General features: G+C 35.7%; 1 protein-coding gene across 4 annotated transcripts in view; it reads left to right on the forward strand.

The window, feature by feature from the left end:
- LOC117176247 (protein VAC14 homolog) overlaps positions 1 to 17,662 on the forward strand; it is a 193,959-nt gene extending 176,297 nt beyond the window's left edge. For 3 of the 4 annotated variants that reach the window (XM_033366397.1, XM_033366398.1, XM_033366399.1), the window contains exons 7-8: positions 16,980 to 17,059; positions 17,188 to 17,662. In XM_033366397.1, the coding sequence (XP_033222288.1) occupies positions 16,980 to 17,059; positions 17,188 to 17,501 (394 nt within the window). In that variant the 3' untranslated portion in view covers positions 17,502 to 17,662. Of the gene's footprint in view, positions 1 to 16,979; positions 17,086 to 17,187 lie in introns of all 4 variants that reach the window. The other variant, XM_033366400.1, reaches the window with a different exon arrangement.
- Positions 17,663 to 17,974: the final 312 nt, after the last annotated feature.

A 17,974-nucleotide genomic window follows, 5' to 3' on the forward strand; every position in this document is an offset into this window, starting at 1 on the left:
CAATACCTTTAACACATACACTAGATTCACTCTGAACACTCTGGATGTCTTTATTCAATCCAATAAACTTTATAATCCTTTAAAAGACTCGACACGGAATTTTTACGCAAAACGCGGTCCGCTCTCGTCAGCTATCGGAGATAGATAGCGTAGCAGCGCTCGCCATGGCTCCCGCTAGAGGGCGAAAACTGTCCCGTCGCTCGTAACGCCACTTCGTCGTTGCGTGCGATCGACAAAGCTACTCTTACAAAAATATTAAAATATTTTAGCCGACCAAATAAATTAGGCAAATTTAAAGGTAAGCCGTGACAAATGTGAGGTCGGCTGCTCAGAAATTAAATACGTAGATTTCAAAATTAATGAAAAGGATTGCAAATAGATGATAAACAAAGTAGCTTCATAACAAAAAAAACCCTCACTGGCCTATTAGCCATGTGGGCATTAGAACTACTCAGTCAAAATGAGACAATATGAAAAAAAGACCGGATGAATACGAAAAGCGGCGAATCAGATATTCGCAACTCCATTTTTTTAGAACCGACCTACTACAACCTATCCTCTTACCAGACTCTGATCCATGGAAACTCGTCGTAACTAAAAAACTTCGAACTCAAGTTCTAAAAGAAAACCTTGTCAACATACAAGCAGGACATTTAGGTTCCGAAAAAACACGTAAAAATCTCTGAGTGCTACTTCTGGCCAAGGGTTTATTCTGAGATAATAAAATGTGTAAAAAAACAGTGAAATACCTCAAAGAACCAAACCGAGAGATCAACTGAAAATAGGGCTATAAAGCGAAGAAGAATCGTTGAAGAACCATGGACCATCATTGCTGCAGATATCATAGGCCCGTTAACAATTTCCAAAACAAGAAAAACCAATACCGATAGCACCGAATTCGTGAATAAAGCATTACGAGACTTACAGGAAAAATTCTGAAGTAAACATACAAAAGCAACTAATTATTACCCGTATGCAAATCCGACAGAACTTTACAATAGAACAATTAAACAAATTATAAAAAGATATTTAAGCCACGACCATTCTACCCGAGACTAACATATTAACAATTTACAGTTCACAATAAATACTAGTGAAAACTCGTCGTAACAATTCACACCAGCCTTCTTAAATTAAGGTTAGGAATTACAATCTTTCCAGACCAGACTCAGCAAGTTGCAAATTATAAAAGAAGAGGTCCAAAAAAATTTAGATCAGGCAAACGATAAACAAGCAATTAGATATAAGTTAGGAGGGAGACTGGTAGATTTTAAAATAGGAGACAATATCCTTTTCAGCAGATGCCTCACCGATTCTGTGGGATTCGCCACCACTTAACAGTGCCCAGCGGCGATCTGTCCATTTTCTATCGCCTTTACAAGTGGCAATGAAACCGGTTTGTTCAAACAATTATTTGTTTGAACAATTTTTTTCACCTGTACATCCTAAAAAATGATTATTCTTCGGCATAAATGATATAGTTAATGAACTTCAAGAATAATATTTTTCCTTTAACATATTCTGTACTTATTGACAGAAACACTTTATTTCTAATAGAACTGCCCAACGCGACCTCTGTATTATCTAATCAAAACACACAAGTTCATTTTTGTTTGTCAAAAGTAAAGATGTATCTTCTTGAATTCTTACAGGATAGCAAAAGATTATTTTTCTGTAAATGATTAAAAAGTTATACCTCTTCTGTTCATTATACTGTTCCAAAAAGTTAGCAGTCTCTTATTATTTCACTGAAACCTTCAGTCGACAATGTTTGCATAAATACTCGTATTTTTTCAAACCTGTCCCCTATACATTGTAGAAACTTGTTATTTTCTACATTTAATTACACAATCAACGAATGTTGCGATTAATATAATGTTTCTAAAAATATTTAGCAATTGTTTAAAAAATGTTCAGTTGTCTAAATCATTTTCTTTTACCTGCAAATCATACGAAATTACTACTTTCTGGAATTGGTAACACATTTAATAAATGTTCAGAGTAATATTTTGTGTGAATTTTTTAAATGATATTTATTATAGAAAGCATTATAAAATTATTTAAAAAATTAATCTTTATTCGCTTGTGTCTTTTCATAGGAAAGGTGGGAAAAATTATAGTTTTTCGGAATTATTTCAGAATTGATAAAAAAAACTGATTAATCAGCGACATGGTGCAAGAGGTTCGCACCTAATATCGTGCACCAAATACATTGAAAAAAGTTTTGATGGATTTTTTTCATTTTGTGACATTTTGTAGTTTACGGTATTCTGAACAAAAAGTCCTCAAATTCCCTTTGACATTTTGTAGTTTAGTACCCCGGAACAATAATATCCATGTCTGAATGTCGAGAGAAGGATAGCCGCTCGTGGGTTTTGTACCAAAAATCACTTTCCAAGCACACTAAAGGAGTTCTACCAATACTAGAGGTCTGTTTGGCACCACGGTCAAGGATCATGAACAACTCTTTTTCCCTTTGATATTTTGTGCTTCATGACTTCTCCAACAATAATATTAATGTCTAAAGGTCGAGAAATAGTTAGCTTGTCGTTGGTGTTGTACCAAAACTAACTTTTTATGCACACTGAAGGAGCTATACCGACACTGAAGGTCAGTTTGGCACCATGCTAAGCCATTGGTCCCTATGAAATTTTGTAGCTTAGGACCACCCGAACAATATTATCCATGTCTAAAGTTTGAGAGAAGAACAATTTTTAATGTGTTTCTCCAAGCATAATTTTTCATGTACACTAAAGGAGTTCTATTAATGCTCGAGGTCTGTTCAACAGCATGCACAGGTATAATGCCTAACTCTTTGTTTCGTTCAAATTTTGTAATTTAGGTCCCCTCAATCAATAATATCCATGCTAGAAAGTCGAGAGAAGACTAGCTTTCGTGGTTGTCATATCAAAAATCACTTTTCGTGCACACTAAAGGAGTTCTACTGATACTTGAGGTCTGTTTGGCACCACACTCAGAGATCATGCCCAGTACCTGGAACTTTAATAGGCGGATGGTATTTATTAATTAGTGCCTCTGCGCTCCGATAAAAGTTGAAGATGTTGGGCGCATGCTATACTGGAATTATTTGGTCGAAGAACTTTTAGATGATTTTGATGTAGCTATTTATTGCCTCCGCCATCCATCTAGTTATCGTTATCAAGCGTAATTCATTCGCCTCCTTTGTATAGAATTAATGCTATTCTTTGTTTCGAGAATCTGAGAAATATGGTCCATCGAGTATTATATACAGCCATCTGGTGCTACAGTTAAAGTAGTTTTGACCAAATGACGACCCTTGTGCAAGCGGTAAGACTCTCGCAGACTACAGAAGTTGCTACATTTATAAATGTAACTGTAAGTGCCGTCAACGTATGTGATTATTTTACTTACATGAGGCTCTGAATTATAAAACTCTTTGGCAAAGTTGGTTACATGATTTGATATATAATCCTCTCTCGTTATCGCACCAAGTCCTATATTTTGCGGAACAAATCTTAGCAGTAGTGATTTTCGGACTGCAGCAACTGTTAGAATCGTAGCTTGCCTGCTTGAATAGTAAAATATGACCTTCAGGAATTCATCAGAAAGTCAAGTTTTCGTCGCAATGTAAATAGAATCATCAAAACACCTGTTTTTTTCACGTTTCTGTATCTGCCTTGACAAGGTACTGGGTCGCAGCATGTGAAAAACTCACGGAACTGCACTTTTGTGACGGGAGCCATACATTTAAATTCGATATCCTAAAACCTCTTCTCATTCTCATACCTGTCCAGGTTCTCTGCAGTGTTGCGAAGTTCCTGCAGAACCATCTCCAACTGCTGTCTTTCTAAAATAGAATACTTTCTGATGGCTATTTTGCTAATAGCACCATTTTCATTTCCATCGATGCATGTCAGAAGACCAGCAAAGGGAAAGAGGTTGTTCGCAGATGATTTTGTAAGGGGAATGAAATTGTTTGATTCGCTAGTGATGAGTGTCTTATTTTACGGAGTGGAGGTTTGGGGGAGGAAGGTAAGTGAGGAGGTAAATAGGATACAGGAGAGGTATGTAAAGTGGATACTATGGTTTGAAAGGAATACGCCGAACTATATTGTCAGGAGGGAGACAGGATGAGCGAGTTTAGGGGTTATAACAAGAAGTCGAGCGTTTAAAAATGAGGAGAAGCTTTTGGAAGAGGGAGCATGTAAGCTGGCGAGGAAGTGTTGATGGGACGAGGAGAATAGAGGTAGGAGTGCGAAGATGGAGGTGGAAAGAGAAAGGTATTTTAGAACGAATGGATTGCAGACCAATGAAGTGAGAAGGATGCACGAGGAAATAAGGAAGCTATATGAGATGGTTAAAAAGAATGGCATGGAGAGAGAGAGAGAGAGAGAAGGCGTTAGAGGGGTGAATAAGAGTCTCAGCGTTTAACGGGAACTATGTGTGGATTATGCCAAGGCAGAGAGCGCAATATTTTCTTCTGGCTTTCTAGAGAGAAGAGGGTATGTCAATTGTACGGGAAAGGGGATGCAAAAGGGGAGCACTGTTTGGAGGGGTGTGAAGAGGTGGAAAGGAGTGGGATAATCATGGAGGTATTGTTGTATGAAAGGGAGGACAAAAGGGCAGTAGCATGGGTGAAGGGGGTGTTGGGTAAAATGGAAAAGATAAGAAGGAAGGAGGATGAGGAATGGAGACGGAAAGATTATAAATAGAAGGGGAAGGAGGTGTATCAAACTGTAAATATTGTAAATAGTAGATAAGTATTAGGTGTTAATCGCGGGGGCAGAGGCTGGCAATGCAAGGCAAAGCGAGAAAATAGCGTCATGCGTGCGAGGGGAGACGAAGCGTAGAAGGCTAGGCTATAAAAGCGAGCAGCTAGGAGATAATATGTGGATGAATGTTAGTTGTTAAGAGATAGTTGTAAGAAAATTCTGTGAAACATGGAAGTGTAAGCAAGTCAATTTTTTAAAGCCAGCAGGTCGAAAAACAAACTTTTATCTATCTGACAAAACAAGGCAAACGGTTTATGAAAGCCATGTTAATATCTCTAAATCTCGAACGCAATCATCAACGAAATACAGGAAACTGAATATTATTCAGGTGAACTGGTTCTGCACCTCAGTGCAAAATGAGTACTGAATTCCTATACATTTTGTATAGAATACAATTTGCAGAAGTCGAACAGAAAAACGAAACGTACATAATGAACTCCTTTACTGTGCATGAAAAAAGACATTTTGTTCGCGAGCGAAAGAAGTTTGTGTTGTAGAAAAAGATGAATGTTCAAAAAATCGTAGCGATAAATACGATACAAGGACAGATCACGGTGAATAAATAACACAACTGAATTACATTAACCTCAATAAAATTGCTCTAAAAATCGAACTCGTCTACATTTTATACATTTCTAAAACTGAAATACAATTAAAATTGAACTTGCTACAAAAACGATGAGACAAGTTCTTAATTTAACGTTCGGACGACGACTGACATCAAGGTGTGAAAGACACACATACAAAAAGAGTGTGACTCAGGATAACAATAAGCAATATGGACAGAGAATTAAAATTATCATTCAATCTCGAACATTTGCTTGCCTCGTTTGGATGAAATTATTTTTTGAAGAGTACAACAATAAAAATAAATAAATCGATAACTGCATAAAAAAATAAAGAAATTGATAACTGTATAACAAAAAATAAATAAATTGATAACTCCATAACAAAAATGATGCCCAAAAACCACTAAACATCATTTACAACTCGCAGACGGAGACAAAATTTCACGATTGGATTTTTGAGAACACCACTTTTTATTCGAGGAGACACTACACGAACATGATTATCGGATCCTGGATGAAGGTGGATGGCGAGTCCAAGAGCCCACTTGGTAGGGGGCAAGTTCTCACCATGAATGAGGACTAAATGCTCTTCATTTAGAGCGGGGTTGCATCGAATTTATATAAACGGTGAGGTTTTAGTAATCCTGAATTCTAGTCCGACTGGACAACAATTATTTGACGGTGGTAAATTCTAAACTCTATACATGTTTTTAAGTATTGCAAAAATTTTTGAACCTTCTGCATATGACAGGGAAAAAAGATGTCATAGAGAGGAGATAAAAAATTCGAAACCTATGTAGCAGAAACAATATTTTTAAACTCTTTTATGTGGCTTTTAATTCAACAGGGTTTCTAACGCTTCCTTCCAGGGGCTTTAAGGCTTTAAGGAAAAAATTATAATTTTCATCCCTATGATAAATTGTAAATGTTCAGAAGAAATGATAGTTTATGTAATTCTTAATCGTTGAAAAATAGTCTAAAACACATTAGAAATAATTAAAAATGACATTTTATGTCATTATCAAAAGACTTAAAATGGTCTAAAACGCGAAAAAACAAAATATTACATAAAAAAAATATTTAAAGTAGGCGCGAAAAAAATGGTTTAAAAAAAAATTGGTGAAAAAATTTCTTCAACAAAATTGATTGGAAAAAAATTTTGGCGTTGATGCATTTTTTCTGGGTCAAATTTTGGCGCTTATTCCCTTTTCCTTTGCCAAGTGTTGACGCTTATATCCTTTTGTACGAAGAGGGAAGGACGGGCCAGTATTGAACGCCATTGCTGCGGAGCATTGTCAGCAAATGCCCAGTACTGGACATCCGGTAATCTTTACTGAGCCAGTGGTAGGTAGGTAAGTAGGTAGCTGGTAGGTAGGTAATTCATTTTTTTGTTTTTGTTTGTTAGAGGAGTAAAAACGGTGAAAAGCTCATGCACTAACCACATTCGTACCTTCGGGGACCACGAGTCCAATGTATGCACACACTTCGCATCGGAAACCGCGCCAGCATTACTGCAATGCGTGTGTTGTCTTTTTATTTATACCTGAGTTCTTAGTTCTGTATGCTTATTAGCCGTGCTTCGGTTTTTATTTTGTTCCGCCTGTTTGGCATACGCCTTAATTTCTTTTCTGCACCCAGCTAAAAACGCCAAGCACCTCATCGTCCCCGGTAAGTGGTCTATCCGGGGCTTTTCTTCTTTTTCGGCGTAGAGGTAGCATTGCGGCGTACTTTCGCACGCCGCAGCTGTGTGGCCCTTCTTTTCACATCGCCAATGGCACTTAGTTCTGTCAGGACCCTCGCAACTAGCTGCCGTTTGGCCGAAGCTTAGGCAGCGGTAGCAGCGTACACTCTCTGTCTTCTTGTTCACCCAACAGGATACCCACCCCAGCTTCGGGTGTCCTGCGCGCACCAGTCCGCCGCCAACTCTTCTGTTAGCTCCAGAAAAGTCCTCAGATTGCCTCGGAAGGGTTTTTTCGTGAGGCTGACCTTCACCTCTTCTACATAATTGTTGCCGAAGTAGCTTTTCAAGGCCGCTTCGACCCCCTCGGCGTCGGTGGTTGGATGGAGGTCCAAGACCTCGACCTCGGTGCGGGACACGAGCTATCATACTTTAGCCCCTTCGCCTAGCACCTCCACAATGGCTGCTGAAAATTCCTGTCTGCCTTTAGTTGCAGGTCCGAGTTGCACAGGGACCCTCTCCGTTTTCAGTCTGCCGGATCCCCCTGAATTTTACGCCAAGGGCCTCAGGTTTGACTTTCTCCTTGAGGTCCTTGAGGTCCTTAGCTGATTTGATTAAAACCGCTTCGGGTTGGAATCTCGCTGCATTTTCTTCTACTTCCTGGTGTTGTTGGAAGCATGTCTCTCTTTTTTTCTTTTTTCGTGGAGTCGAGGTCGCGGGCGCTGAAGCTTTTGCGGTCTTCGGCTTCTTGCTCGTCGGCTTGGCGCTATTTGCCTCAACGGGACTCAGAGAGGGTTCCCTCTATTGCTTCCCATGCTAGAGAGTATGAGATTCCTCAGTTTCTTCCGTCTGGGTTCCGCTTTGGTTAGTTTCTCGTCCAGACTTTTCATTTACGTTAAGGAATATTTCACTTGCTCGATGCGTCGCAAGTGTCACAATATCCTCTGGGACACACGTAAAGTACATTTCAGATTTTTTTGTTTTAAACTCTGCATCTTTTGCCATCTCTTCTGTCCTAGCAATTTCTTCCTTTGTTGGAAAAGCATCTACAGCTACGTCCTTTGGACCTCTTAATTCCTCACAAATACTCCGGTTAAGATTTTCAAGATTTATCTCCATAGTATTCCCACGAGTAGCTAGGGAAATAAAGGTCCACACCCGCAGAGCCCAACATGCGGGGGTAAGCTGTATACTCTGAGAGGTGACCTGGTATCCTAGAAACACGGTTAGAGACACCACTCCGTGGTGCCACTCATTCCTCGACACGGTCGTTCACGCCTAGACTTGGGGGTCTAAGTGTATTTGGTGCGCGGGGTATGTAGGTAGGTTTTATGTTTTTGCATAGCAACGTCTCAATGAGTATTTTTCTTAGAGTTTTCACTTTTTCTTGCATCTAACACATAAGACAAATCTCCATGCAAATAATGAGGTCAGTTAGTAGTTTTTATCTATCAAACAGGATCATTTTGAGTTAAAAGGGCTACATTTTTATGTATTTACATGAAAACTGTATGATGAGAATTTTTCCTGAGGGTTCTCAATATTTTTACTCGCGTTATTCACGTAAGACTCATTTCGTTTTCAAAATTACAGTTGTTAGACCTTATCTTTTTGAGGTTCACGTTTTTAAACATGTTCAGCCATTTTAGCGAGGAACAATAGATTGACTTAATTGTGTACTTATCTTTTTATAGTAAATGGCAAACCCCGTCAGAGGACCTCCTAATATTTTAATTGAAATTGGGTTTATTATTAATTTTAATTAATTTAAAAAAAACATGAATGAATTTACTATGAGAGAGAAAATGCATTTACTAATTTATTCAAATAAGGAAGTTTATTTTGAAAATTGAATTGAACGAAATGCCTCGCTACATGCACGAGTAAAATTTTGTAATCAACCTTTCCGCAGTAAGAAACTGTAAATTTGTTAAGAACATGCTAGCAAAAAATAGAGAGATTCTAATTCATGTCTTTCTATTTTTTACTTATTTCTTTCGTCCATTAAAAAACGTTTACTTACTCTAAAATTAGAATTCCATTTGATAAACTAATAGTACGTATTTTTCTTCATTTTTAAACAATTAAACTTTTGAAGAAATTTATTTTTTGAACCTTAAAAGCTAATTTACTTGCGAAGACTCAATTAAAATTAAAAAGTACAAGTAAGATAGGTTACTATATGTCATTTGAACCAGCAGAAGTGCATGTTACAAAAAATATACCTTTATTATTCAACAAATTTTTAAAAAATCATACGACGAATTTGATTCATTCATCTTCTGAACAATTTTTTTAATCTGAAAAAACCTAGAAGAGTATTTTCACACGCAAAGAAACGAACCTTGACGATACTGGCACAGCGAGAAATAAATAAATATATATGTATGGGGCATTCCATACCGAATCGACAACTTTTGAACCCGAAATTTTTTGTGAAAAATTGGCCGATCGAGATGTTTTTTTTTCAAAAATCTTTGTAATTAAATGTACTTTAAAAAAAAATACAAAAAATGTTTAGGTAGTAAACTCTATTATATTTTTGTGTTTTTTGGGAAAACCCGTTAATTTGTTGAAGTTCGCCATTATTTTTTGTTTTTTTTTATTTTCTTAAAAAAACTTCAATTAAGTTTACGGTTATTCCCGCCAATCCCAGAATGGGCCGAATTTTTTTCAATTTTTATTTTATTTAAAAAATTTTTTTTCGGCTTTTTAAATTTTCTATTTTGAGAATTTTTTTTTTATATAATGAGATAAATGCAAGTAAATGATTTCTCGGTATATCATACTTAATATATAGTCTAAACTTAAACTAATAACTAGGATTCTAGGTTTGATAGGATTCAAATTTAATGTTTTTAATAGTAATAAAACAAATAATTTATTCCATTTTCTTTTTCGTTTAAATATTTTACATATTTTATGCTCATTCGAATTTGAAAATTTTTTAACATACAAACAACCATCTGTATCTGAAATTACACTGTGTAATTGCTGAGTTCCCGTAATTGGTTTTGTTTTAAAAAATCTGTCATTAAATCATTCATAGTTTTATTGTAATCCTCTTCTGAAGAATACCTGACCGTGATATTTGGAAGGCTTTCTGGTGCAGAAGCCCAATCGAAGAGTTCGTGCTGTGTCGTTATTTGGTCATCAACCGCTAGTTGGAGACTTGCTCTCGCTGCTTGTCGTTTGATAGTGCCACCAATACCGTCACACGAACCTTTGCCATGGGCAGTCGCGAAAAAATGCCCTTCGGCAAGTATGCCAAAATCACTTGCATGGTAATATAAATTTACAAAGGTTTTGTAGTTTTTTAATTGTTAAAGAGGCTCATCCGAGAAATAATAAATCTTGTGTACACTTTCAGAAAAACTTTTCACAAAATCAGTCATTATTCCGATGAAAACATGAACAGCGACGGCATCATGATTATTACAATCTGAAATAATCACTAAACTTCTGCGTTCAAGTTCGTGATTTACTTTGAAATAAATAACGACCGGAAAAATGTTTGCTTGATTATTGTTCCAGTGAAAACCAGATGCTGCATTTTGTACTACGAAAGTATAATTTTCAGCAAAATCGCAAATGATAATAAATTCATTTGGTTTTAATGATTCTTTTAATGTTTTCAAAAGTTTAGCTTGTTCTTTAGAGATGAGTGAGTAAGGTAGAAGAGTTTTCAACTCTTTACAAAAATCTTCAACAAATCCATCTGTTGGCTTACTCAAAGTTTCCAAACTACTTCTTCATTTCGACATTCAATATTTATACGTGATATTTTCAATTTCATTGTTATCGAAACTGGTCAGTAAAGTGTTAGTTAATTTATCTACTCTTGGACATTTTTCACACCCACCTAAGTAACATTGAAAAGACGGAGACTCAAATATAATAATGCTTAAGCAATCGCTGTAGTGTTTTATATGGTTTCTTGTAATTTCTGTTAAAGAAAGAAAATTTCCACCTAAAGTGAAATTCATTCAATTAGCAGAAAATTCACGTATTTATAAATAAAAATTAATTTGATAATTACCAAGCATCATTAACTTCACGTTCTGATGAATTGTGCAGACACAAATGGTATGTGTTCCACTTGCTCTTGCTATCACACAATGTTTCGGTCGCAAAAAGGCGAATTTCGAAAATCCTACTTTGTCTGCAGGGCTTATTTCACGAAAACATTGGTATAGTTCTTTGAGGTTAGAAAGGACGAGTCTTTTTTGGACCTGTACTCGATTGCCATCATCACCTCGTATTGAAACAAATTCTTTCATGCCTGGCATCCGAGCACTATACTCATCATCATTATAAAAATTCATCATTATTAATTTCACTTGATTTGAAATTGTCCTACCTATAATAAAAAATGTTAGAAATTAAATCTTTAGTGATATTTAAAACATTGATTTTACGTAATATATACCTAATTTCGATTCAGGTGTTGAAAGTATCCCTTTTTCTTTAATTAAGTTCTTAGCAACACATAACATATGCCTTAACGCATTCATAGTTTCACAGAAACGTTTTTTACTTCATTTTACCGATAATAAAGTTAACATTTGTATTTTGGAGGATTTTTCAGTTTTTTCATTGTTGAATTTAGTGTGCAGCATTTCAATTAAAGAGCGAAAATTTTCACCATCGTCATCAATTGATTATTCATCGTCAGAAGAGAGTAGGACCCTTTTCAAACTATCGGAAATCTGATTTATCTTGTTGTTCAAAAAGTGATTATCATTTAATTTTTTTGATGGAGCCGGTGATTAATTTCGCTATTAAATGACAAGAATCTCCTGATCCTCCCAGAATTTTTAAACGTCGAAGGTCACATTGTTCAACACGGACATGTGCATGGCGACATCTGTTGCTGACCCAATTTTTAAATGTATGGACTCATTTCCCAGAGTTTTTCTGGATAAGGTCCACCCGAAATAAGTCTCCTGAGCAACATGAGCAGTACGAAGTCCTGTACGAATGTTTGGAAGAAACATATATGGAACAAAATTTGCTCCAATTATAACATCAAGAACTTTCTTACTTCAGAAGTCTGGATCAGTCAAGCGTAGTCCTGAAAAGTGAGACCAATTTTCACTGCTCTTTTCGAAACGTGGAACATACGGTGCAAACTTTGGAAAAACAAGAGCATCAATGGTATATTCACAGCTGGCACGAGGCAGTTTAAGCCGTTGAGCTAGCGACTCTGAAACGAGACAAAATTCCGATCCCTGACTCAACAGCGCTCAAACCAGTGCCGAAGATCCGTTGCTTGCTCTGACTCACAGGATAGCTGTTGGTAACAGACCTTTAGCTCTAGAGCGAGTAACATGATGCACCACTGGATAAATAGCAGCTGAGAGTTTCTGATTAACCTCCTCATGGTTTAGTGTCTGTTGCATGAAGTTTACAGCCTGTGAGTCCAGATGAAGAATGGTATGATGCTTCTGCTCACAGAGTCGAGACGTTCTCGCTCATGAAAAATTGCTGAAACTATGCTGACGTAAACAGTGGAGGCAAAGTTTCTCCTTTGCAGCAAGTTCCCTTCGTTGATTTGCAGTCATGGCACGAAATTTGTGGCATTACGTTCAAAAGTGTTGCTGTCCACAGTTATAGCATTTTCGAATTTGTTGATCACTCCCGTCAGATTGATCTGTTGAAAGATGTGAAGATCCAGTTGTGTTAAAAAAATCCTCGTTGTCCTTGATTCTTCTTAGACGATTGTTTCTTTTTAAGCAGACGATTCCCTAGCTACTTCGGAACCAGCTTCGAGGATCTCCAATGTGCGAAACTTTCTTTGAAGAAAGGTGCGCAAAGAATCATACGTTGGAGATTCACTCGAGTCACCAAGCGAAGTTTCCCAATCACGTCGTGTTCGAGCATCTAAACATGAAGTAAAAAAAAACAGAAAATGAGACCAACTATCTACCTGACATCAAAGTGTCCTGAGAGCTTCCAAATTCTCAACAGCTGTATTAACTAAACCCCTTTAGATTAGCTGCTGTTTCATTTTTGAATGGCTTCAAAGAAACCTTTAGAAAGAAGCTTGAATTTATGCTCCTTTTCAGGTTTCCACGTTGCAAATGTTGATAGAGATGTAGCTTAGATTGTCCGATGCACATGTTCCTTCACATCAGGTTTCAAAAGTCACTTTTCGCTCTAGATAATCGAAGTCTTGAAGGACCAAAAATGGTCGCCAGCGAGAGAAGTTTGTGTTATAGAAAGAAGATGAATGATTAATAAATTTTCTTGATGATAAATACAATACAAGCACAGGTCACTGTGAATAAATAACACAACTGAATTACGTTAAGGTCAATAAAATTGCTCTAAAAATCGAACTCGTCTATATTTCATACATTTCTAAAACTGAAATACAATTAAAATTGAACTTGTCTACAGAAACGATGAGACAAGTTCTTAATTTAGCGTTCGGATGACGACTGACAACAAGGTGAGAAAGGTTCCACACGCACGTACATAAAGTGTGACTCAGGATAAGAATAAGAATTTGGTACAACAATCACGGACAACTGTTTTTCTCTCGACATTCAGACATGGATATTATTGTTTAGGTGTCCTAAACTATTAAATCTCGTAAGTACAGAGAGCTAGGCATGATTCATGAGCTCGCTGCTGAACATACCTCGAGTATCAGTAGAATTCCTTTAGTTTTCATGAAAAATGACATTTGACACAACAACGACGAAAGCTCTTCAGACATGGTTATAATTGTTGGGGGGGGGGGGGCCTAAACTACAAAATGTCGGTAGAACAAAGAGCTAGTCATTATGCTTAAGCGTGGTGCCACATAGACATTGAGTGTCGGTAGAACTTTTTTAGTGTGCATTCAAAGTGATTTTTGATACAACATGCATGAAAAGATATCCTCTCTACCTGCATACCTGGGCGTTATTGACCGATGGTCCTAAAATATAAAATGTCAAAGGGCCAAAGAGCTGGGCATGATTCCTAAGCCTTGTGTCAAACAGACCTGGAGTGAGCTGGGCATGATCCCTGAGCGTGATGCTAAAAGACCTTGATAGTCGACACAAGAACTCTGCTAGTGTGAATTAAAAGGTATTATGGTTATAAGAACCACGAAAACCTATCCTTCTCTCAACCTGCAGATCTGAATGTTATTGTTGAAGGGGTCCTAGGCTAAACAATGTCAAAAGGGCAAAGACCTGGGAATAATCTCCGAGCGTGATTCCAAAAATGCGTCGAATATCCATAAAGCTCTTCTTTATTTTCCAATGTATTTGATGCGGAGCCCTTCTGTATAAAACTGCCGTTTTGTATTTTTTGCGCAATTCGGGCACAATATCAGGGGGTCGGGGGTGCCAAACTTAAGTTTTCTGATTGGAAAGTATTCCTTGAACATCTTAATATTTACTAATTAAAAAAAAAGATAAGGAATTTTTTTCCGGGAAAATGAACAAACGGGGAGGGGGGCAATTAAAAAAATCGTAACTCGATTCTTCGTACCACCCTAGATTTGGACACTGGACATATTTCCCCTGAAATGATTTCAATTTTTGTATATAATAAGGAGCTCTGCTTTGACAAAGGAGCCAATTTTTTCAAAAAAGAGCCATATCGATTTCCAAATTTTTCATTTAAAGCCATTGTTAAAATGTTAGAGAAATAAAGTCAATAAAAAAATCTAATGTAGAAAAAATGAAGCATACATTTTTCGTTACCTATAAATTGTTTGAAACTTCATGCACGAAAGATTTTTAGGGTCGCTAATTACGAATATAAAGTAAAAATTCTAAAATTCAAAATCATGGGCAAAAATGCAAAAATAAGTCTCTTTTAAAATTTTGAACATATAATGCCAAATATACTCGACTGAGTACTCGCGCACTGTGCTCTTCCGAGACAATAGTCGCAACCGTTTTTGCCCTGATCCCATGAGAAACTGGGCGGGCTAACAGTTCTAGGAACTACTAAATCAGCCCCTCTTATATTGGAGCACTTGTTGTATTGGAGCTCAATTTATCCTGCTATGGATAATTTGAGAATCTTATTTATTATTTTTTATTATTGATGTAAGTTTTTTGACCAGGGAAATTAATTAATAGTTCAAGATGTTAATTTTGTTTGTCTACTTGGTCATAATCAATGTTAATAAAATATTGTTTCATTTATTAAGATTGCGAAAAAAACGCTCTCTAGCTCCGCTGGGACATGAGTCCAGGTCCTTTAGATTCCCGGTCTGAAATTAAACTAAGGCATTATTTGAACAATTAAATAGATATGAGTAAACAAAGGAGCCAAAAAATTTCCTAGCTTTTAATTTCATTTGTGTAACATCAATACTTTAAAATGCCTTGAGTTGCAAAACGTTCACGTGGAGAAAGGGGTGATTTTACAGAGGTCTTTTAGGTCTTTGCCCTTTTGACATTTGCTAGCTTCGGACCCCTCGATTCAAATAGAAAGTAATTTCTGCTTTAAATAGATTCAATCTATTTATAACAGATATGAGCACTAAAAGGTGCTTATATCCCAGCGGAGCTAGAGAGCGTTTTTTTCGCAATCTTAAAAAATTAATCAATATTTTAATAATATTGATTATGACCAGGTAGACAAACAAAATTAACATCTTAAACTATTAATTAATTTTCATGGTCAAAAAACTTACATCAACAATAAAATATGAGTTTCATGTTTAGAAAGAAAAATCTTACAAGTATCAGGAATGACTTTGACATTCTACTTGTAAGGAGATTGTGAAGAAAGTGTTCTCGTCTCTTCGTAGCTTAGTTGGTAGAGCATCAGACCGGCAAGCTGAAGGACCTGGGCTCATATTCCAGCGGAGCTAGAGAGCGTTTTTTTCTGTAGCTCAGTTGGTAGAGCATCAGACCGGCAATCTGAAGGACCTGGGTTCATACCCCAGCGGAGCTAGAGAGCGTTTTTTCGCAATCTTAAAAAATTAATATTTTAATAATATTAATTATGACCAGGTAGACAAACAAAATTAACATCTTAAACTACTTATTTATTATTATAGTCCTGAAAACAAAGATTTGGAGAGAATTTGGAAAAACATTTGTCTTAAATTAAAGATACCGTTTTTCCCATATACATTTTGTCACTGAACCAAAAATATTTTCAAAAAGAACAAAAACATTTTGAATAAAATGTGTACATTTTTTTGTTTTTAACACTTATTGAATACCTTATTACGTTATTTCAGTTTTTACGCATTGCCAATTTTTGATTCTATACATGTATTTTAAATTTCAAAAAATCGCTTAAAACTATTTTTAATCAAATATAAACATTTGGTACTTACCTAAAGACCGCCATTCTAAATTCTATAATTCTGACAAAATCTTTGTTATAAGCGATCTAAAAAAATTCTTATAATAGTCTTTTATGATGATTCTACAATTTTTGTTGTTAAACAATCCGATGTTTTACGGATCCGTCATTTTGAATTTTGTAAACTTGTTACAATATCCGTAATAGGAAGTTTGTATGCGAATTTCATCATTTTATTCGGTAGAATGATTCGCTATTTTGAATTTTTTATATGATATTCATAATCAACTATTGATAAAACCTCTGACTTTTAGTCAAATGCCACAATTTTTAGCTAAACTGTCCGCCGCTTTACATACGCCATTTTGAATTCTGTATTTTGAATACGAAATTCGTAATCTGCAATCTAAAAAACCTCCGATATAATTTTGTTTTTAATCTGTCCGCCAATTTGCATCCACTATCATACATTTTGAATTTTTGAAGCGACATTCATAATGCGATCCCGATAACCTCTTCTAAATTTTTGTATGTAAATGCCTTTTTTTATACATTTCTCGTGCGTTTTTTTGTAATACGAAATTCGGACATATATTAATAACATATATTAGCTGATTTTTCGTTGAATTTCAATTAGTTTCAAGACTTTAATAACACGTAAATATTGCATTGCAAAAAATATATCAACCTTAACTATGATAATTGCAGTGAAAATATTGAGGTTACAGTAGAGTTACTTACGGAAATAGATAAACTAGTACAGCTCATAGAATCACCAATTTTCACATGTGGGTATAAGTTCATTAATTTCAATGTAAGTAAGTGTTGTGTAAAAGACTAAAATTTACTTACATTTGCTGCTTTATTTAATCTTATAACTAGAATTTAAATGTAAATAATTCAAATTAAATTTCAGATTTGCGGCTGGAACTGCTGGAAAGAGAAACGAATGAGTCTTTGGTACGTGCTTTGTATGGTATATTAATGATTCTACCGCAAAGCGAAGCGTTTGCCACATTGCATCGGCGATTAACAGCAATCCCCCTAAACTTCAATCCAGTCCCGACCACAAAAACCTCTCACCATTTAGAAGTTTCTCTAAAATACGGCATTGATTTTCAAAGGCTATTAAAGCATTTCAATAGCGTTCAAGAAAAGCACAGAGAACAGAAGCATAAGCAAAAACTCACAATGTTAATTGAAAGAGAAACAAACCCAGTGGATCTTTGAATGCATTTGTAATTTAAAAAATTGAAATATCAAATACGACATTCACAGTAACATACTAAGTACATTCTTAAAACACTACATTTAAAAATAATAGGTTTAATGTATGAGCCAAGAAAAATATGAAGTTTCATTTTGGTTGAAATGTAAAGAAAATTTATAATATCTATGTATGTGAATAAAAATAAAAATATTTATTATCCTTATTTTACATAATTTATGCAAGTATCATTTATCTCTGAAATCTTGTGATAGATGATAGGTGAAAACTTTTGCATGATTTATATTTCATAAATCGGTGTACACCTATTTTTTAAAATCAAATAGCAATATATTTATTATTTCATATAAAACTATATTTAAAATCAGTAGGATACACATGGTTAAAGCTATGTTTTAGAGGTGAGATTTTCTCCATCATGGTATTTTTTCACGTAAATTTTTTGCAAAGCAAGGCAATTTAAAGTATTGCTGTT

The sequence above is a fragment of the Belonocnema kinseyi genome, chromosome 7 (genome assembly GCF_010883055.1).
Source record: "Belonocnema kinseyi isolate 2016_QV_RU_SX_M_011 chromosome 7, B_treatae_v1, whole genome shotgun sequence".
NCBI classification, from domain to species: domain Eukaryota; kingdom Metazoa; phylum Arthropoda; class Insecta; order Hymenoptera; family Cynipidae; genus Belonocnema; species Belonocnema kinseyi.